The 20,358-nt window shown below is 36.2% G+C and overlaps 4 protein-coding genes and 1 pseudogene across 6 annotated transcripts; 4 read left to right on the top strand and 1 right to left on the bottom strand.

The window, feature by feature from the left end:
* The first annotated feature begins 247 nt into the window (after nucleotides 1–247).
* LOC125594545 lies at nucleotides 248–1,566 on the top strand (annotated as a pseudogene). The gene is made up of 3 exons (XR_007329908.1): nucleotides 248–467; nucleotides 561–671; nucleotides 1,120–1,566. The product of XR_007329908.1 is annotated as an embryo-specific protein ATS3B-like (transcript).
* Nucleotides 1,567–2,285: 719 nt separating this feature from the next.
* On the top strand, nucleotides 2,286–5,688 carry LOC125594543 (DEAD-box ATP-dependent RNA helicase 7-like). Its single transcript, XM_048770705.1, has 11 exons — nucleotides 2,286–2,769; nucleotides 2,856–2,990; nucleotides 3,420–3,560; nucleotides 3,634–3,745; nucleotides 3,826–3,896; nucleotides 3,978–4,132; nucleotides 4,202–4,313; nucleotides 4,388–4,489; nucleotides 4,568–4,894; nucleotides 4,977–5,071; nucleotides 5,158–5,688. The coding sequence occupies exons 1-11, from the start codon at nucleotides 2,368–2,370 to the stop codon at nucleotides 5,468–5,470; spliced, it is 1,965 nt and encodes a 654-aa protein (XP_048626662.1). The 5' UTR covers nucleotides 2,286–2,367; the 3' UTR covers nucleotides 5,471–5,688.
* Nucleotides 5,689–6,271: 583 nt separating this feature from the next.
* Nucleotides 6,272–7,500, top strand: LOC111200886 (probable carboxylesterase 120). Its single transcript, XM_022692336.2, has one exon. It carries the CDS (start codon nucleotides 6,463–6,465, stop codon nucleotides 7,447–7,449), a length of 987 nt encoding a protein of 328 aa, XP_022548057.1. The 5' UTR covers nucleotides 6,272–6,462; the 3' UTR covers nucleotides 7,450–7,500.
* A 2,186-nt stretch (nucleotides 7,501–9,686) lies between these two features.
* Nucleotides 9,687–12,174, top strand: LOC125594547. Of its 2 annotated transcripts, none has more exons than XM_048770709.1 (4): nucleotides 9,687–10,555; nucleotides 10,637–10,698; nucleotides 10,786–11,094; nucleotides 11,260–12,174. In XM_048770709.1, the coding sequence occupies exons 1-4, from the start codon at nucleotides 10,348–10,350 to the stop codon at nucleotides 11,941–11,943; spliced, it is 1,263 nt and encodes a 420-aa protein (XP_048626666.1). In that variant the 5' UTR covers nucleotides 9,687–10,347; the 3' UTR covers nucleotides 11,944–12,174. The 2 variants fall into 2 exon arrangements, with proteins under 2 accessions (XP_048626666.1, XP_048626665.1); XM_048770708.1 differs by having other exon boundaries at nucleotides 9,688–10,555; nucleotides 10,786–11,066; nucleotides 11,232–12,174.
* A 2,057-nt stretch (nucleotides 12,175–14,231) lies between these two features.
* Nucleotides 14,232–20,085, bottom strand: LOC106366094 (MADS-box protein AGL42). Its single transcript, XM_013805654.3, has 8 exons — nucleotides 19,763–20,085; nucleotides 19,465–19,684; nucleotides 18,257–18,338; nucleotides 17,883–17,944; nucleotides 17,183–17,282; nucleotides 16,884–16,925; nucleotides 16,747–16,788; nucleotides 14,232–16,339 (listed from the first exon to the last, which is right to left on the bottom strand). Exons 2-8 carry the CDS (start codon nucleotides 19,644–19,646, stop codon nucleotides 16,268–16,270), a joined length of 582 nt encoding a protein of 193 aa, XP_013661108.1. The 5' UTR covers nucleotides 19,647–19,684; nucleotides 19,763–20,085; the 3' UTR covers nucleotides 14,232–16,267.
* Nucleotides 20,086–20,358: the final 273 nt, after the last annotated feature.

Here is a 20,358-nt window from a genome sequence, read left to right as displayed (position 1 = left end):
TTCTTGGTAGAAATTACTAGATAACTTCGCATAACCATTTTATATAACTTTTTTTAAAAAAATATTAAATTTACTTCACTTTTGTACAATGAATACTACTATGGTGTAGTTTATGATACTTGTACTTGTTTAATCTCTAATCAGTTTCTACAATAAAAATAAGAGAATTTAAATTAATTCGGTTTCCTGTACTCGGTTGGAACCAAACCGAAATTAAAATTAGTTTTAAATTTCTCCCGGTATAACCTGGTTCGTTACGAAAATGGTTCGATACTTCTCGATTACTGTTTCGCTTCCCCTCTTTACTTTCGACTCTCTCTCTCTCTCCCCGAGCGATTTCGAGAAGCACAACAATGGTGTCAACACGTCTCTTCACTCTCCTCCTCTGCTTCGTCTCCCTCTCTGTCTCCGAATCCAAAGTCCTGGAGCCTCACGCCGCTGAATCTTTCAACGTCAGCCTCATCCAGGTTCGTCCCTCTTTCATCACCCCTCTCCGTGTGAACTTCCGTTAATGGTTTTCTTGGTATGTGTGTGTGTGAAATTTTGCTCGATGATTGCAGAAACTAGGGACTAGTTGCTCTTACAGAGTGATCATCTCGACGAGCTGTTCGTCGTCGAGGTACACCCGCGATCAAATCAGCATCGCTTTCGGCGATGCATACGGAAACCAGGTTTGATGATATTTTTTTGAATTTTGACTTGGTTTATCAAATTAGGGTTTAGGGATACATTTTGAATGTTTCAGACATTAGAAGCATGGCCAAGTCAGTTTCTTGGTGTTGTTACTTATAACAGTTTCACTTGTCTGGATGAAATCTATCAACTACAGTTCCTCGAATCATGCAATTTAGCTTTGGTGTCAAGGCTGGTCCCTGATATTTTGGAGACTGTAAACAATTTAGTTAAAATTTCAATAATTTTTCTTTTTTTACAAATTTGGAAGTCTATGTCTATATAATGTTTTTTCAAAAATTTTGGGGCCGTAGGCGAATGTTTCATTCGATTTTGTCTTGAACCGGTCTAGTTGGTGTCCACTTTTAGCTTTGGTTCTACGGAACTCACAGCTCTGGTTTTGTTTCCTTGGAACTCACAGCTCTGGTTTTGTTTCCTTGGAGTCAGATATATGCACCGAGGCTTGACGATCCATCTATAAAGACGTTTGAGCAGTGTTCATCCGACACGTTTGAGATAAACGGACCATGCACATACCAACTATGCTACGTGTATCTCTACAGGTCTGGTCCAGATGGTTGGATCCCAGAGAGTGTAAAGATACATAGCCATGGCTCCAAATCGGATGTCACCTTCCCTTATAACACGCTCGTCCCTGAGAGTGTATGGTATGGTTTCAATTACTGCAAGAGCGCGTCGGATTCGAGTGTCTTAGGCGCCATTGGTCTCGAAAGAATCGTGCTCGTAGTAGTAGGGTTTATTGTCGCTGGTTTAATATTGTTCTTGTAAGGTGTTATGGTGGTTTTAATGTCGGTCTTCTGTGAACATATTAGGAGGATTATGGAGATTTTCCTCTGATCTGTTATAATGCTATGATGAAGTTACTACTGCTAATTTACAGAGTGTGTAGATATAAACAGAGTATTCATTATAGATTTTCTGCATTCATCAACAATATAGTATTTGTTAAAATCGAGCAAGAAACCAAATTGATTTTGTTTGAGATTTCAATTTGGTTTCAAACCAGGTGGAGATCTTGTTATGTCATGCCAAACCGAAACTAAAATTGGAATATATTCCCTATAAACCAGTGTTTCAAGAATGTGGCAAGTGGACAGTGATTCAACATCTAGAACGTTCAGTCAAATCCACATGTTGTTTAAGCATTTATAAAATAAAACAATATATATATATAATATAAACATTATGATATATGATATTATAGATAAATAAAAATTTATATATTCTTAAAATATTACAGCATTATATTACTATACAAATATATATGATTTTCCCTTGTTTATTATTATTATAATATTTTATATTTTAAATAATTATTGCGGTTTATAAGAATTTAAGATCAAAATAAAAACTATGACGTAAAAACATATAATTAGATCAATTTTAATTATGAGATACATAATTTATTAATACAAAAATATAAGTATTGGCCTATCAAGAAAATCGATGCCGACACGCATTGTTACTTACCAATAAGAAAACGGCAAGTCACTAGACCTAAACTGAACGGACGAGATTGCAAAGTTTCATTAGGGTTTTTGATCAACGGCGCCTCAACGGCAACTCTAAAAACTATAAAGCTAAACACAAACCCTACACTTGTCTCCTCCTCTCTACCTCTCCCTGCTTCTCTTCACCGCCTCTATCTCTCAGACAGAAGCAGGAGAGATTCCAATGCCTTCCTTAGCTCTATCCGACAAGAAGAAAGAAGAGAAGAAGATGAAGAAGAAGATAGATTTGGAAACCACAACCCCAGAGCAGGACTCAAAGAAGAAAGGAAAGAAGCTGAAGCTCTCAGACTCCGATGGAGAAGAGAAGAAGAGTAAGAAGAAGCGCAAGTCTATTGACGAGTCCGAGGAAGAGCCGGAGAAGAAGAGCAGCAAGAAGGTGAAGCTAAGTGTTGTTGAAGATGTCAAAGTCGATAACCCTAACGCCGTCTCGAACTTTCGTATCTCTGATCCCTTGAAGGCCAAGCTTAAGGAGAAGGGCATCGAAGCTCTCTTCCCGATTCAAGCTACTACTTTTGATATGGTTCTTGATGGTGCTGATTTGGTCGGAAGGGCTCGTACTGGTCAGGTAAAAAGTTTGGTACTTTATGTTTTGTTTGGTGTGAAGAGTTTCAAAAGTTTGTGGCTTTACTGATCGTGTGTGGTGTGGTGCAGGGTAAGACATTGGCTTTCGTGTTGCCTATATTGGAGTCATTGATCAATGGGCCTGCGAAGAGCAAGAGGAAGAATGGTTACGGCAGGCCTCCTAGTGTTTTGGTTCTTTTACCGACCAGAGAATTGGCCAAGCAGGTAATAAATTTTTTTGAGATGTTATTCAATGTTCTAAAATTTGGTTATACTTTAAACAATTTTTTAAGCAATTCAAATCGTTTAAAACAATTTAAAATTGGTCTAATTTGATCTAAATAGTTGTAAATCAACTCTAACAAGGTTTAGTATAAGTCCAAAAATTTGTCTGATATTTTTTTTCTATATCTAATTTTTTTTAAATAATTTTACAATTCATTAATGCCTAGTTCTCCTATCTAATTTACCTCCTAGCAATTTCAAATGATTTTTTATTGATGGTATTGTGTTACTTTGCAGGTGTTTGCTGGTTTTTTTTCTGTATCTAATGTTTAAATAATTTTACAATTCATTAATGCCTAGTTCGCGTATCTAGTTACCTCCTAGCAGTTTCAAATGATTTTTTATTGATGGTATGGTGTTACTGTGTAGGTGTTTGCTGACTTTGAGGCATACGGAGGAGCAGTTGGGCTAGCTGCTTGCTGTGTCTATGGAGGCGATCCATACGCACCTCAAGAGCATAAACTAAAGAGAGGTGTGGACATTGTAGTTGGGACCCCTGGTCGTATCAAGGTATGTCATAATTGTTTTTTTTTTTGTTTTGTGTGGTGGTCTGTTGAAATTGTATTTGATTTATTCATTGTAGGATCATATTGAAAGGAGAAACCTTGACTTGACTTATCTACAATTCCGTGTTCTTGATGAAGCTGATGAGATGTTGAGAATGGGATTCGTTGATGATGTTGAACTTATATTAGGTAATGTAATTGTGTTTTTTTTTTGTTTTTTTTTTTCTGATATGAAGCAACTAACTCTGTTGGTTGGTCTAATCTTTCAGGGAAGGTTGAGGATCCTAAGAAAGTTCAGACGCTTCTCTTCAGTGCTACATTGCCTTCGTGGGTTCAAACCGTAAGTCCCTTTTCAACTTTTTCAATTTTTACTCTTTATCATGAGTTAGTTAACCTTTTGAATCTCTCTTGCTACTACCAGATTGCTGCTAGGTTTCTTAAACAAGACAAGAAGACTATTGATCTTGTTGGTAATGATAAAATGAAGGCTAGTAACAGCGTTAGACACATTGCTCTTCCCTGCAGTAAGCAAGCCATGTCTCGTTTGATTCCTGACATCATCAGCTTATACAGCAGGTAAACAGTTTACTACTTTAATAATCATTTAATAGTTTAAAGTCTCTAATCCAAATTATTATTCTTCAGTGGAGGTAGTACAATCATTTTCACTGAGACTAAAGACCAAGCTTCCGAGCTTTCTGGTCTCTTGCCTGGTGCAAGAGCTTTGCACGGTGACATCCAACAATCACAGCGTGAGGTATGTGGTTATTATACGTTTTTTATCCTACTGAATCGCTCAGGCAAAGCTAATGATGAATCCTGTGATTGTAGATTACTCTTGCTGGATTTAGAAAGGGCAAGTTCTCGACGTTGGTTGCTACAAACGTTGCTGCTCGTGGTCTAGACATCAATGACGTGCAGCTAATCATCCAGGTCAGTGGCAGACATCATCAATCTCTAATCCTTCTTGTTTAATGCAACGATTAACATGATTTTTTGATTCTCTTGTAGTGTGAGCCTCCACGTGATGTTGAAGATTACATCCATCGTTCAGGCCGAACAGGAAGAGCTGGCAACACTGGAGTAGCGGTTATGCTATACGATTCTAGAAAGTCTGGAGTATCTAGGATTGAGAAACAAGCCGGTATCAAATTCGAGCACGTTTCTGCGCCTCAGCCTAATGATATCGCCAGAGCTGTTGGTATGGAAGCTGCGGAGAAGATCACGCAAGTCTGTGACAGTGTGGTTCCTGCGTTTATGGCTGCTGCCAAGGAACTGTTGGAGAGTTCTGGTGTATCAGCAGAAGTACTCCTTGCAAAAGCTCTTGCGAAAACCGCGGTAGGTCTCTCATGAGTCCTCACATTCTTATCTTAATGTTGTTTTGAAGCAAAGTACTAAAGAGTTTTGAATGATTGTGCAGGGCTTCACTGAGATAAAGAAGAGGTCACTTCTATCATCATTGGAGAACCATGTCACACTACTTTTTGAAGCAGGGAAACCCATTTACACTCCATCGTAAGCTCCTCTTCTCTTACCATGCTTGTGTAGTTTTTGCTAAACATTAAAAAAGAGAATACTAAAGGGGATTGTGGTTTGTGCAGATTTGTATTTGGTGCACTAAAGAGAATCTTACCAGAAGACAAGGTTAATACGATTGAAGGGTTTACTCTAACGGCAGATGGACAAGGTGCGGTTTTCGATGTTGCACAATCGGATGTAGACCAGTTCATGTCAGCTGCGCAAAAGACTGCTAGTGTGAGCTTGGAGATTGTTAAGGAGTTGCCTAAGCTTCAAGAGAGAGAGCCAATGCCAAGAGGAAGATTTGGCCGCCAAGGTGGCCAAGGGTTTAATAATCGCGGCAGAGGAGGTAGATTTGGTCGTGGTCGTGGTGGTGGAGGAGGCCAGCGATGGTGAAAAACTTTAACACCAACACCTAATCAAAAACTCTTATACTTTCATCTTGCTCTGGAAGTTTCTCTACTTTATAATAGTGTTTATGTGTGTTTTTTTTGTTTTATCTTTCTATGAACAACTTAAGAGGGGAGCTCTTGTGTTCCCCTTTCAGTTTTGTGTAATTTTAATGACAATGATGATACAATTTCTTTCAATATAGAGTATTGCTTTTTCCTAAAGCTATAGTTTTTGTTTCATTCTCAAGATATCTATATATCAATGGATGATGTGTGCTGAGTTCGTTACTTTGAATGTCTTCTTAAGAACAAAATGTATGATGAACGTCATTTTGTGGGTTTGCGTTTCTATTATTTTTTTTTTTTTGACAATAATCAATAAACTAAACTATGATATATGCGTTTGCGTTTCTATATTTTGCCACTTTTCTATTTTTAAAAAATAATAGCTGGAAAAAAACACAGGTATTATTATACGTTAATCTAAGCTTTCTTGATTGTGTAAGTTACTATCTCTATGAAAGAGATGTATTAACAAGACTTGTGAATTAAGAAATGCCTTTTGTTAAATGCACTAAAGAGAACAAAAGTTTACGTTTTCTCACCACTTGGAATGTCGATGTGCTTGAGGATTGTAGTGGTTGAGTATTTTATTCTCTACTTGAGTTGCATTAACTAAAATATTACAATGGGTAATTGAGTTAATCGTTAAATTTCAATTTGCGTTTAAAAATGATTTCATAGTTAGCTCAAAACTTATAGTCACTTGTTAAGTTGTTAGTTTGCATTTAACAAAACAAAAAGGCTTCTTGTCAGTTTTTTAATTAAAATATAAGACGTGCATTCATGATGAAATTATACAATATTACCTTCAACAGCTGTTGCTACCTTTTTTTCTAATTACAATTTTTTTTCAGCATTGCCATTATATAAAGACGAGACTGAAAAGAGTCATTAGTGATTTAGTTCAGACATAACATAACCCATCGACTAAACATGTCCGAACCAACTACAATCTCTGATCCTTACGCATATCTCAACATCGTAAAGAACCCAGATGGCTCCATCACCCGCGACCTCACGAAATTCCCATGCACCCCAGCCACACCTGATCCCTCCCCACAAACCGCCGTCGTGTCCAAAGACATCTCCATCAACAAGTCAAAGTCCACGTGGATGCGTCTCTACGCTCCCTCCTCCACCCTAAACGACGCCGTTCCCTCTCAAAAACTCCCGCTCGTCGTCTACTTCCACGGCGGAGGATTCGTCCTCTGCAGCGTCGACCTCCAAGTCTTCCACGGCTTCTGCTCCGACATGGCGCGCGACATCAACGCGATCGTCGCGTCGCCTTCCTACCGTCTCGCTCCCGAGCACAGGCTCCCGGCGGCGTACGACGACGGCGCGGAGGCGCTGGAGTGGATCAGAAACTCCGAAGACGAGTGGATCAAGTCTCGCGCCGATCTCTCCAACGTCTTCCTCATGGGGACCAGCGCCGGCGGGAACTTGGCGTACAACGTCGGGATGCGATCCTCCGCCGCCGCATCGGATCTGAGTCCGTTGCAGATCCGCGGGATGATTCTACACCATCCGTTCTTCGGCGGCGAGGAGAGAAGCGGATCTGAGATCAGGCTTGCGAACGATCAGGTTTGTCCGCCGATCGTCTCCGACGTGTTCTGGGATCTGAGTCTTCCCGTCGGCGCTGATCGGGATCACGAGTATTCGAATCCGACGGTGGGAGATGGATCGGGGGGTTTGGAGAAGATCGGAGGGTTGAGATGGAAGGTGATGGTGGTTGGAGGGGAGGAGGATCCGATGGTGGACCGGCAGAGGGACGTGGCGAAGCTGATGAAGAGGAAGGGAGTGGAGGTGGTGGAGGTGTTTAACGACGGCGATGTTCACGGTGCGGAGATCGGAGATCCGTCTAAGCGTAAACCTTTATTTGCTTCCATCGGGAAGTTCATTTCTTCTTTTGCTGCACTGTAACATTTAAAAAAAAAAAAAAAATCGAAAATAAACTTATTCTATAGGCCCAAACGTTTAGAGGCCCAAGAGGCTTGTCTTAAACTGTTAAACATCTCTCGTAGGCTTCTCATTTGAAACTCCTTGCATGGGACACACAACTTAACCTGTGTCCGGGACATTCCAACGTTCCAACATGCGCATGCAAATGGTCTCTTTGAGTCTATTTACCTGTGAGCTTTTTGAATGACTAGAAAGTTCTTCATATGTAGGCTCATACATCTCCTGAGACGATATCTAGACTTTTTTTTTTATTACATATCTTTCTAACGTCATTTGGACCTATAAACTTTACAGTCCAAATCCATGAGCTTGTTTATAAAGTTAGCTCCCCAAATTACTGTTTACGAACTTATTTTAGTCAATCCTCCCCCAAAGACTTTGTCAACGCTGGCGGGAAGGTCGACCTCCTATCCTGTTTACGTCATCTTAAACTATTTTTTCGATAAATATATATAATGTATTTCATTAATATGGATATTAAGGAAAAAAATCAAGACCAATTTGTCCGGCAAAAGCGATGATGTTTCCTCTAAACAATTCAGCTTCACTAGAGTTTGTAGATGTTGATGCATCTCAATTTCAAGGACACGATCTTCAACATTTTTTTTCTGAAAAAACTATAATTTCAAATATAGAGTTTTTTGCTCTCCAAATATAAATTTCAAAACTTCAAATTTGAAGTTTTTACACGATCTTCAACATTTACAACGTATTTTCAGTATGTTTTCAATCTTACCAAATTTTCAACTCACTCACTCGCATTTAGTTAAAAATACGGTATTGCTAGCAATCATTGTATGTCTTTTAATAATTAACTCTGGAATTAAGGTTGCGTCTACCGAAAACTTTAGATAATTTATTATAATACTCTATATGTTGGATGAATAAGTAAGTAAATAAAACCAATAAACTGATGAGATTTGAATTGTAATTACTACTTGGAATCTTGACAAAAACCATATCATAAACTGGTCCATACATCTATTATATAAAGTTGGATGTGGTCCCTTTTAGTTATAGGTGATAGCCAAGTTGAAAGGTGGTTGTATGGAACAAAAGTCCAGAAATGTAACTGGGATCTTTCTTAATTAGTATGAGCTAGACTGGAGACACAAGTCATCGCACTGGTTCTTCTATACCTCCTCCCTTTGTTTGTTTTAACACAATCTTATAAAACGCGTCCTTATCTTATTTGTTTTTTAGTTTTGCTTAAATTATAAGGACAGTTTTAATTTGGATTGTACTATGACCATACCATAAAAAATTCATGTGATCTGTATTGGCCACATTCACTTAAATATAATTATGTTATTGACCTTATGGTCCAGTTTTCCCTTCATTTATGAATTTACATTGTACATAATGCCATCGTTTTAAATATATGTGACATGTGCCTACATATATAGGTTAAATGTTATTGAACTTTCACGGCTAGCTGAAGTTCTTTTACTTTATATACATACAATCTAAGGAAGATCAGATCGTACTTGTTTAATGGTTAGTGTATAGTATTGAAGTGGGAGAAAGGAAGTCAAATAAAAGTTTTAGGCCAGATCAAATTTGAAAGGAGGATCAAGACGTCAACACAAGGGTCACGGTTGAAGATCCCCTCGTTGTTCGGTAACACCACCGTGTAGCTTGTGTACGAATCTTATTGTAATCTGAGCTTTTCAGTAGTTTTTTTCTTTCTAAATGACTAGTTGTTTAGATATACAAGTAGTGTTATTGTGAGTCTTACACAGAGTGTAACTATACTAGTATGAATAATTGGTATATTATTCGGATATCTCCATGTTATCGTTATGTGTTTTTTTCGAGAACAATGTTATCGTTGTGTTTATAGGTCTTAATCTCTATCTTGTGAAAGAATACTTTATCTAATAGTTGTAAAAACACGGTACATATTAGAAAATATAAGCTCCACAATGTGTAAGTTATTGTAAATGAGGGTCTTGTTCAGTTGTTGTTTTCATCATGATAGTAACAGGTGATAGTGAGAGCGATAACAACTAATGATATATTATTATGTTTTGCTTTTCCTATACACTGATTCTTTTTTTTTCAAACTTCGACACTGATGCAACATACAAATCTTTGTCATTGTCGTTGTCAACAGAGAACAAACATAAGGTTTAGATTCTCTTTCAAATTATAAGCTATACAAAGTGTGCATGACGCATCTCCCTCTCTCCAAACTAAATAATTATAGTAACACTAATCTCTTCTTGAATATTTGGGGGCATATTTTTCTCTAATAGAACAAGCACTACGACATTAAACCTATCTTATATTCCAAAAACCATTTTATGTTGCATTCAGGCAAACTTCTGCTTATCTCCCATGATATATTTATAAAACAAACTCTTGAATATATATAGAAAATAACTCGAGATGTGTTTTATCCAAAAACAGAACAAGGACATTATATAGACAATATTACATTGTGCGATATCGACATCATACCAAACGTATATATATTCTAGAGAAGCCAAAACCAGCAGGCCCCCTCTTACTTGCCCTTTTCTAACCAAAAACGTTATCCTTATTTTAATTACAAGGAGCCATTTCTTCATCTTTTTCAAAATATTAATTGATTTTACATTTGACAAACTTGTTCAGATTAAAAAGCCTACGAAGGGAAAAGAAGAAAGCCACCCACCCTATCAAAATGGATACAAACAGAAAGATAATATTTATTTATACGGTTTCATGGATCCACTTTCTCTCAGCTATGTAATATTTTAACCAATCTCATATAAAAAAACATTTCCCCCACTCCATATTGCTCCTTCTTCCACAAGTCACAAACCATACCAACAAACAAACAACATAGCCAAACCCTCTTAAAACGAAAAAAAAATGGGAAGAGACTGGTCTTGGCTCGGTGTAGGAGGCAAGAAGAAATCCACAAGCAAGTCAAAGAAGGACATCAAAGCAACTCCACCGTCCTCCTCCCCCGCCGGAGACACCCCAACGGCGGCGGGATGCATGAGTGGTGTCTTTAACATTTTCGACTTGCAACATTTACAGTTCCCCATTAACCATCACCATCTTCATCTCCCCAAAGGTAACCCACCTTCTCTCCACTTTCCACTTCTAAAATCTCTACATAACATTACTTACATTCTCGCTTTAAAATCAAACTCAGGTGTAGATGTGGAAGAGACTCTATTTTCACCTAAACGAAAAGATGGAAACCTCAATATATCTGTAAGTAACTATTATTTTTAAAATTCACTATGTTTTGTTATCTTCTTGGTTTCCTCAAAAGTTTCTTCCTTTATTCATAAACTGCAGATGGGTATTAAAATCAAGACCAAACCACAAGCAAGATCATCATCATCATCATCATCGTCTCTTACAGCCACTGAATCTTACTCTCCGAGTGTAAAGACACCAACTTTGGTCGCTAGGCTCATGGGTCTTGATCTTGTTCCTGACAACTACACATCATCTCCTACTCCATCTTCTTCTTCTTCTCACATCAACAAACACAGACACTACTCTCTCCAAAGAAACTCTGTCGACGGAGGCACACGTTCTCTTCCCGAGACGCCGAGGATTTCACTCGGAAGAAGATCCGTCGACGTCAACTCTTACCAACACCAACGTTCTTCACTACACGTTGGAGAGAAGATCCCACATCGAATATATGAAAGGGACTTGAGTAATATATAAGAGACTTGGATCAATCCACTAATTACCAATTGGTTTTAAGTTGGAAGTCCAAGAAACTTATCAAGATCCGTCGACGTCAACTCTTACCAACACCAACGTTCTTCACTACACGTGGAGGATAAAGAGAACCGGAGTCCTCGAGATTACGCGAGGAAGATAGTGATGCAGCTGAAGGAGAACGTTAGCCGGAGAAGAAGAATGGGAACTGATATTACAAACAAAGAACAACGAGCACGTGAGGTTCACGAGCCCAAGAAAGCTTCTAAGATTACAAACGTTGCTCCCAAGGTTCGAGACGGGCCCAGGTTACGAACAGTGCAAGAAGAGCTACAAGGAACAGAGCAAGGCGAAAAACAGAGCAAGTCTGGGAAGAAACGTAAGAAAGCTGAGAACTTTGAGTCGAGATTAGCGAAGCCGCCACATACAATGCAAGAGAAGCCGTTTGCTCGATCACCAGCAACAAGTAACAACGAAAATGCTCTTCACACCATCAAGAACAAAGATTCATCGTCGAGAAACAGAGCATCATCATCAAAGTTCCCAACTTTTCAGAGCCAATCGCAAACGCACGTTTCACCAATCGCCAAACGCGCATTGGGTCTCGAAGATGTTGATGTTCTAGTGGCCGGAGATTTCCCGGAGACGGCGACACGGTCGGAGCTGGCGTTTGAAGGCGAAGGAATCGTGAGGGAGCTCGAGAGAGGAATCTTCGAAGCCCTCGTGGCTGAAACGACGACGGATTACTACGACACGTGGAGCGAAAACGGCGCCGTTTAGGAGAAACGATGATGTCAGTGGCACGTGGGGAGTTCACGTGACGAGATACCCTGGGGCCCACCACGACTCGTCCTCTTTGTTTCGCGAGAGGAGATTGAGGTATCCACGTGGGTAAACGTATTCCACATGGCGGCTATTGATTGGCTTTTATTTGTATAGATTTTGATTATATTAATTTTCAAATTATTTTGTAGCCGTTAATAACCTAAAATAAAATAATGTTTTTAAAAATGTGGAGTGGTGTGGACTGGTATGGTGCTGGTTAGATAGATCTGTCGATTTCAGATGTTTTTGTCCCCCGTGTATTCCAACATTTTGCATATGGTATGGTAGACTAAAGAATAGTAGTATTCATGAGTTTTTTGAATATTATATGTTTTTGAAACTTGAAAATATTAACAATCAAGGGTCTATGGGAAATATTTGAATTAATTTCGTAGATAGATTCGGATAGTCGTATTCGTTTAAAAAATACTATACACCCATCCTAAAGCAGCTTATACTTTTATTTGGGTCTTGACTCTTGTGACAAGAAACATTTTGGGCATAGAACTATTTGTTGTTCGAATTTTGTTTATAAAGCCAGTCTGGATATATATTTGACTCGATTTATCTCATCTTTTGTTCGACCCAGGGGCGAATCCAGACCATTGAAGTAATGGGTGCACTATTGATGTTAAAAAGATAAAAATACATTAGACAAGGATCGAACCTGTGAAATCAAGGGTACACAAGCTTCTTTTTACCATAAGAGCTAACGAAACTTTGATATTTTACCTTATAAAATTTCGAATTTTAATATAATCGTGGGTGCACGTGCCCACACACCCTAAGCCCTCGCTTCGCCACTGGTTCGACCTGATGTTTCTTAATTTGTTAAATCTATTGACACTATATGGTAAAACCGAAAGCATCCAAATTAATAATAAAAAAAATTATCATACAGCCATGAAGCAACAACTTTTCAAAAAGCCTTTCACGATTATGACGTTGACGATGAATACAAAAACGTACGTATATTTCAAGAGGAATCTCATGTATCTTTGTTATGTTGCCCTGAGATTTCGTGCATCAGAGACCTTAAATAATTCTGACGATTGTTCAAAATAATTAGGTTAAGGAACGTAAGTAGAATATTTTTTTGAAGCATATATATATATATATATATATATATATATATTTTAAAGAGGAAAGAAATAAAAGAAAAGTGGAAAGGAGAAGAGAACCTTGTAAAGTTGTAAAAAGACAATACGAAAGATATAGTTTGCATGGACCCGAGACATTTACGTGAAGACTGAAGCTACATCTGTCGTAATGAAGACACCAGCGGCAGTCACACCGCTCATGCATGTATAATGCATGGTGAATAGTTTGATATATATATATATATATATCTAACTTTTGCTAATGTTAGTTCTTTCATTTAGATTTTAGACATACAAACTTCATTGTGGAATTTAAATCATTACAAAACTCGTATGACAGTTACAAACTTATATCATCAACAAAAATTTCTTTTATCATCTTAAATTGACATTTATAACTTACTGTTTCAGATTAAATATTCGCCACAATTAAGCAAAAGGCCAGGGATATCTCAACCCTAATATTCTGAATTATATCCAAATTTTACAATGTATAAAAATAAACTATCGTTCCAAAAGGTTTACGTACGTACGTACATTAAATGTCGCTTTATTTAGATATTTGTTTGTGTGTATATTATAAATCTCATATGAGCATATTATACTTGTCGTTGATCAAAAAAAAAAGTTGATCCAAAAAAAAGCATATTATACTTGTCATAGCTTGTGTGTCGATTGTCCAGCTAAACTATCGACCGTTAGGCCGGAAATTCAAAATAAGCAGCAAAAATATAAGATAAGAACAGGTCACATGGTGAGGACTGTAGGATCTATTTTTGCTACCATTAAAAAAATCAGGATGTTGATAGGCTTGACCAAAAATCTATTAAATGATGTTCATATAAAATAGTTAACCCCATCTCTCTTGCAAATATTATATTGACTGCCCAGTTCGTGGGGATTAAATGTTCTGTTGGTAAATTGTATGAAAATACTTGAGATATATACTTGAAATAGGGCAGACATCTGGCACTAGGTGTATTAGATACAAAGTTGATGATAAATAGATTGATTCATCTATCTTGTATATTGCTTAAATTCCCTTTAATTACATTTTGTGTTTAATACATCTAGTGCAAGATGCTCGACCCTATTTCAAGTCTTCATATAGTGTCAGACTGTCAGATGGAGGGAGGTGTAGAATCTTTTTTTTTTCGTCTTAATTTTATTGATGAAATAAAAAACATACAAAGTAACGTCCAACAGCCGGCGGAAACGATTAACATCCCCGGAACCATAGCCCATACAAGGGAGACTCAAGCCCAAACAAAAGGCAACACAAAGAAACACTAGACCAATCACTTAGATAAAACTACACTTCTAAATCCAAATCCGTAGACAAACCTTAAGAAGGTGAATAGCAGCAAGTCGACCAATCATAGAATTGCCGGCACTCTTGCCAAGAACCAAACAAGCACAAGAGAGAATAAGCGATGCATTGGCCAACACAACAACACCAGACCAAACATACCTGAACCCTCAGTTCACAGTACCAAGCCAGAACCAAAACACCTATCACGAAACTTCAAAACAAGAGGAAACCAACACCTAATACTAAAGCCCCCTTCTCCAGCGAACCTTCATCGGGAATCCTAAAGCTCTATCTTCCTTATACTGCTTCCCTGAAGCTACCAAGAAATGAGAGAATCATAAGAATAACTGGAACGCACATTTATTAAAATGCCGCGAGAAGGACTCTTTCAAAACTGAGAGATGAAGAAGTGACAAGAACCCTGAAGCTTCTGAAGAACAATAGGCTTGTTCTGCTCACCACACTCAACCACGCCACCAACACACCATCACTTACACCGTTGCTGAAATCAGAGATATGACAAACGCCAAACTACCAAAAGGCCTATCTCATTAGGACGAAACAGAGGAGAATAGTGACTTCTCGACAAACACCAGAGAACCACCATACCAAGAGAACATCCCAAAAGATGAGCCTCAAAACCAGACAAACCAGATCTGAAGACTCCAAAACACACTCCACAAGTCCTCCCTCCTCTACCTCAAACCTGAACCAGATCGGAAAGAAGCCTAAAACCACCATAGAGCGACGACTAAACAGAGCTGAAACACACCGGAACACTGCAAAGGAGGGTCACCACCGTTACAGAGAAACCGTCGCGTGATTCGGCTTTGATAGAAGACAAACGGAAAGACAACTACAAGGAGAAACAAACAAAGCAAGGAGGGCACAGCTCCGGTGCTATGAGAGCCACCGGAGCTGGAAAAACTTTCAGATCTAGATCTACTTTCTTCTCTCTACCTTCTCTCTACCTTTTTTAATTCGTCAGTTAATCAAGATGTAGAATCTTTTAAGTAGGTTTAATTGCGGTTTCTCCCACATTAACGTCGTTTTTGTAAAAATGGCAGAATTGAACACTCAACGTTCGGCCTGTTTAAATTGAGCCCATTGATAAGGCCGAACTTTTTTTTGTCAACTGATAAGGCCAAACTTAATAATAGTAGTTGATATAATATCTGGTTTGTCAATATTTGGTTCAAAATGAAGCAGAAATCAGAAGGTTGAGATGGCAAATTATGGTAGAAAGCTAGAAGCTTTTTTTATCTAAATAAAATATTTTAATAAAAAATCTCAATAATTTTAAAAACTTATGTCAAAAGTCTTTCAAATACCTCTTAGGCAGATACCAACATATATAATCAAATGGTATTATTAAATGATATTATTTAAGAACAGTTTTTTTTAGTTGAGGTGGATACTAACATAAACCCCATATTATTTCTTTTATTTAGTATAGACTAAATCTTTTGTTGTTGGGAAATATTTGTTTTGCAATTTTTATATCAAAAACAATTTTGAGAACATCATGAAATCAATAAGATTGTAAACTTTATACAAAAACTTAAGATTTATTATAAAAAAAAAATTAGAAAATACTTTTTAAAAATTAATATGATAAACTTATTTATTTTCAAAGATAAATCTCTTTTTAGAACAACAAAACCTTGATTAATCAAAGAGTTCACTACAGTAAGAAAAATTAAAGTAAGAAAATTTGATTATAGGTAGTATTGTCTTATTAACTGTATAAGAACTACAATCATAAGATAATATTACAAATCATTCTTCATGATTTACGAAGAATTTTAAAGTTTGCATGGTTGAATAAACATACAATATAATGTTGTTTGCGATATTTTCTGGCTACTTACAAATTCAGGTCTATAACTCTGAATTTCTTTTGTTGATCAATCGACCCTCTCCATGGATCTATAACATTCTGTTCATAACAGAGATTGTAATTTCATCAACCACACAAAAATTGTATTATGAATTTGTCTCAAGGAAAAGGATGATGAAATTAATGAATTTGGTATCCAAAATAATATATATCATTTTTTTTTCATTTGAACTAATTGTAAGCATAACTAAGTGAAAATCTCGCTTTTCCTTGAAATCCTTGAAAACAAAAATATACTCCATCACATAATAAGCTTAAGAAAAATAACCAATTTGAAACAAAATCTACAAAAAGAAACACTTGAAATTAAATTTTCCAAAAAAATAGAGGTAATTAGATAATATTTTCAGCATTTTAATTCATAAGGATAAGATATGTAATTTTAAGTTGCATTGTATGATTACCAGTATACAACACTATGTCTAGAGGGAAAGGAGATCAATTACCTTTTGATGTAACTGGACATTCTCTTCTAACAGTTGTTTTTCCTGAAACGAAGATACATTATCTCACCCTTAATATATATAATGCTAATAAACAAAACTATATATACACATTATTAATATAGTAAATAGGATTGTACCTTTGCTTTTAGCTTCTCCAACTGCTCCTTGAACATCTGGGCCTACAAAAATTCCAACTATTTTCATTTCCATGATACAAAACACTAATATAGAAATTGCACATAAGTCTGCTGGATCGATGTTAATTTATTAACATATGTCGCCAAACCACTGCAAAAATTCCGTGTTCAAGTTCGTATCTAAATGAAGACAATAATTTGCTAGACGGTTAAGATGGGAAAATATTAATCTCAAATTGTACCTGTATATTTTCGCAAGATAGCATCGTCATAAATATTAAAATAGATGAAATATATACCTTTCTTGCTCTAACCTCGCCCAAACTTCTTTGAAGTTGACTATCAATTTCTTGAAGTTCTTGTAGAGAACAAGAAGAAAGTTCTTGACCCAATAGCTTCCTATACAAACGCAAAAGGGAGTTAACGACTGCATAATTTTGTTAAAAACTCCTTAGTAGTTCTTTTATATGATATCACATATAGCTTTTCTTGGATTCATATTCCCCCACTGCAGATTGTAACTTGCGTAGTATGATGAGTATTTTTAATAGAAATTTTGATTTCTTATAAAATCCAGACTAGTTGTGAAATATGTTACAATCAGTTAAGTCTAAATATATTAATTCAACTCAACATATATATATGTCAAGGGTTTTGTACCAATAATAGGGCATTTAGTAAAGAGTAATTCTTAAATTCGCCAACAAGACAACTTCGTTAACAAATATAATACATTAATGGCGCTATTAAGGCTAGGTTTCCATGATTGTTTCTAAAGCAATTGTTGCATTTGCTTTTACAAGATCATTTATATATTGTATAAACATCACATCTTTTACATAAAACATTTCGTAGTGTTTTCATAAAATACTTTGTAAACTATATATAAATGCAAACGTTAACCACAAATGAAAGCTTTGATTTCTTCTGTTTTATTTGGTGTTTAAATTTAAAGTTCAATCTAAGAGATGGTGGAAAAAAAAGGCTAAGGCATTATACCGCTTGTGAAACTCAAGGAGTTCAATCTTTGCGATCATGTGGCTTGCTTCTTGCTTCAATTGCTACATTACGCCCACAAAACGAAATAATAGGACGCAAAAGAAAGTAAAAACATCTTTGAGTATATGGCGAATACAAACTGTTGAACATCATCATTTAAAAATCGTTTCAAATGTTCCACATTGTACCTAGTGCTAACATATCTTTCAAGATTTTGGTTTGGTAGGCAAGAGAAAAGTCAGCAAAAGTATCAACATCATGTTGCTCCAAAAAAAAAAAAATCTAGGACATCAGCCAAAATATACCATCTACATAAAAGAGAGGTAAAAAATAATATCTAGATAAAAGAAAAGAAGAAAAAATTGGTAACAAACCTGGATGTACATTTCTGAGTACTGGTTGCTGGTTTCATGATCGTTTCTGTACGTGTGGTAACGTTCGATCGTATTCTGCATGCTGGTGATCAAAACATAGACATCTTTTTAGAAATTAGAATTCATGTATCTTCATTGTTTCTGTGTTTAATCTCTAATTAAATCTACTACATCTGATTTTTAAGATAACACGTGTGGCAACGAAACCTAAAAATCTACCTTTTCTAGTAAAGATTTACCTAACGCCCTAGCTACAAGTTGTAGTACAATGTCTTTTGGCTATTGGTAATAATACTCTATATGCAGGTAACTATTAAACCCATGCCACATGAATGCATAATGGCTCTTCTTATAATTTCTCCTTTATTAAGTTATTTCAAACTGTTTTTGCAAAATTTTCCATAAATCAAAAAAATTGAATCTAGAATCATATTATCCATTTGTTAACATATAATTTGAAAAATATACTATCATAGAAAAACGATCACATGCCTTATCTACTTAGATCTATCTTTGATTACAGTATAAGATTAGATTATTTCTTTTGGTCAAGCTTTGATTGGTTTCTTCTTGATTATAAAGTATACATGCTCTATACACAGACTGCGAAATAGTATGCAAGAACACCTTAATCAAATGGAGAAGAGCACATATAATTATCATGCCTACAAAAGTGGAGCCCAAACAAAGACATAACGAAAACCAAAAACGATAGTACACAAACCTAACTAGGGGCATGAAAAAGTAAAACTTATTTTCATTATCAATAGACCAATGGGTTAAAAAATATGCAAGTTGGTACGGATCACACTAAATAATCATCTAGATTATAGTTTGATTCCATTTAAAGCTAGTTCCTATGTTTTTTTTTGTTCACACTTTCAAGAAATTTTTTGAAACCCTAGACACACACATAGTTTATATGAAAAGTTCAGGTAGATCAGGAAAAGGAGTTTGTCTAGCTTCCTCACCAAGTGAATATTGAACCATAGAAAATACGTTGTATTAATAGGGGAGAGAAAATAAAATGTTTAGGATTCAGACAAGGATCTAATCTCATCAAGTAACAAAATCTAAGGTAGTAGATTTAGTCAATTGCCATGATTCAGAAAAATTCAGACTAGACACATGCCTAATTGACAAAATAATAGTACAAAACAGTAATAAAAGTAAATAAAAGAATTGAGAAGAGAATTAAAGAAGCATACTCAGAGCTAGAGAATTCGTATAGCCTTCCTCTCTGAGAGAAGACGATGAGAGAGACTTGAGCATCGCAGAGTACGGAGAGCTCATAAGCTTTCTTCAACAAACCATTTCTTCTTTTTGAGAAAGTCACTTGTCTACTCGTCGCGTTTTCTATTTTTTTCATCTCTATCTTTCCTCTCACCATTTCTCCTCTTTGAACTTTTTTTGGTTCGGCCACAAGATCTGTAAAGATTGGAACCCTAAACCAGCCAGTGACGGATTAACATAGTCATAAAAGAGAGAAAGAGAGAGAGATCTCACCCAAGAGAAAGTTTAAGTGTCGGCAGAGAAACTAAAGAAGAGGTAAGGTAGCAGCGAAGAAAATTTAATGTTTAATCAAAATTTTCTTTGGAAATGATCATTGTGAGAGATTTGTTGATAGATTCAAAGGAAAATCAAACTGATGAAGAGAAAAAAGAGCTGAAATTCGACAAAAAGGGAAAGAGAAAAAGGTAAGTGTGGATTTTTAGGAACCCTAGAATGGTCTGTGAGAGAAGGAAAGGGCAAGTTTCTTGATTTTTTATTTGATTTCTTTTGGTATGGGCCACAATAAAATGATGTTATTCTTATTTTTATTTGTGTTCTTGGTAATAATAAAATTAAGTGTAGAATATATATATATGTTCTGTCCATATCTTCTCCTCACCATATATCAGAATAATTGGATGCCACAAAAAGAAACATGATAATTCTTTTTTCTTTTGTGCAAAGATAATTCTTGTTTTCTATTTCTTAGAAAAAACCAGCCAGATTTTCTTTTGAGTGGTTTATATTTTTGCCATATCTTACTAATATTTATTAATAAATACATTTTTAATTTATAGACCAACAAAATAATTTATTGTCATATACTTACA

The sequence above is a fragment of the Brassica napus genome, assembly GCF_020379485.1.
Source record: "Brassica napus cultivar Da-Ae chromosome A9 unlocalized genomic scaffold, Da-Ae chrA09_Random_15, whole genome shotgun sequence".
Lineage (NCBI taxonomy): Eukaryota > Viridiplantae > Streptophyta > Magnoliopsida > Brassicales > Brassicaceae > Brassica > Brassica napus.
Note: the sequence above shows the minus strand (reverse complement) of the source record. Positions and strands in the feature narration are given on the sequence as shown.

What these genes read in the sequence shown, in the direction of transcription:
- LOC106366094 (XM_013805654.3), bottom strand. Translation starts at nt 19,646, where the DNA reads ATGGTGAGAGGAAAGATAGAGATGAAAAAAATAGAAAACGCGACGAGT. An exon ending in TACGAATTCTCTAGCTCTGA is followed by an intron (nt 18,339 to 19,464) that starts GTATGCTTCTTT and finishes TTTGATCACCAG; the next exon opens with CATGCAGAATACGATCGAAC. An exon ending in ACTCAGAAATGTACATCCAG is followed by an intron (nt 17,945 to 18,256) that starts GTTTGTTACCAA and finishes GGCGTAATGTAG; the next exon opens with CAATTGAAGCAAGAAGCAAG.
- LOC111200886 (XM_022692336.2), top strand. Translation starts at nt 6,463, where the DNA reads ATGTCCGAACCAACTACAATCTCTGATCCTTACGCATATCTCAACATC.
- LOC125594547 (XM_048770709.1), top strand. Translation starts at nt 10,348, where the DNA reads ATGGGAAGAGACTGGTCTTGGCTCGGTGTAGGAGGCAAGAAGAAATCC. An exon ending in ATGGAAACCTCAATATATCT is followed by an intron (nt 10,699 to 10,785) that starts GTAAGTAACTAT and finishes CATAAACTGCAG; the next exon opens with ATGGGTATTAAAATCAAGAC. An exon ending in ACGTCAACTCTTACCAACAC is followed by an intron (nt 11,095 to 11,259) that starts CAACGTTCTTCA and finishes TCTTACCAACAC; the next exon opens with CAACGTTCTTCACTACACGT.
- LOC125594543 (XM_048770705.1), top strand. Translation starts at nt 2,368, where the DNA reads ATGCCTTCCTTAGCTCTATCCGACAAGAAGAAAGAAGAGAAGAAGATG. An exon ending in GAAGGGCTCGTACTGGTCAG is followed by an intron (nt 2,770 to 2,855) that starts GTAAAAAGTTTG and finishes GGTGTGGTGCAG; the next exon opens with GGTAAGACATTGGCTTTCGT. An exon ending in TCCAACAATCACAGCGTGAG is followed by an intron (nt 4,314 to 4,387) that starts GTATGTGGTTAT and finishes CTGTGATTGTAG; the next exon opens with ATTACTCTTGCTGGATTTAG.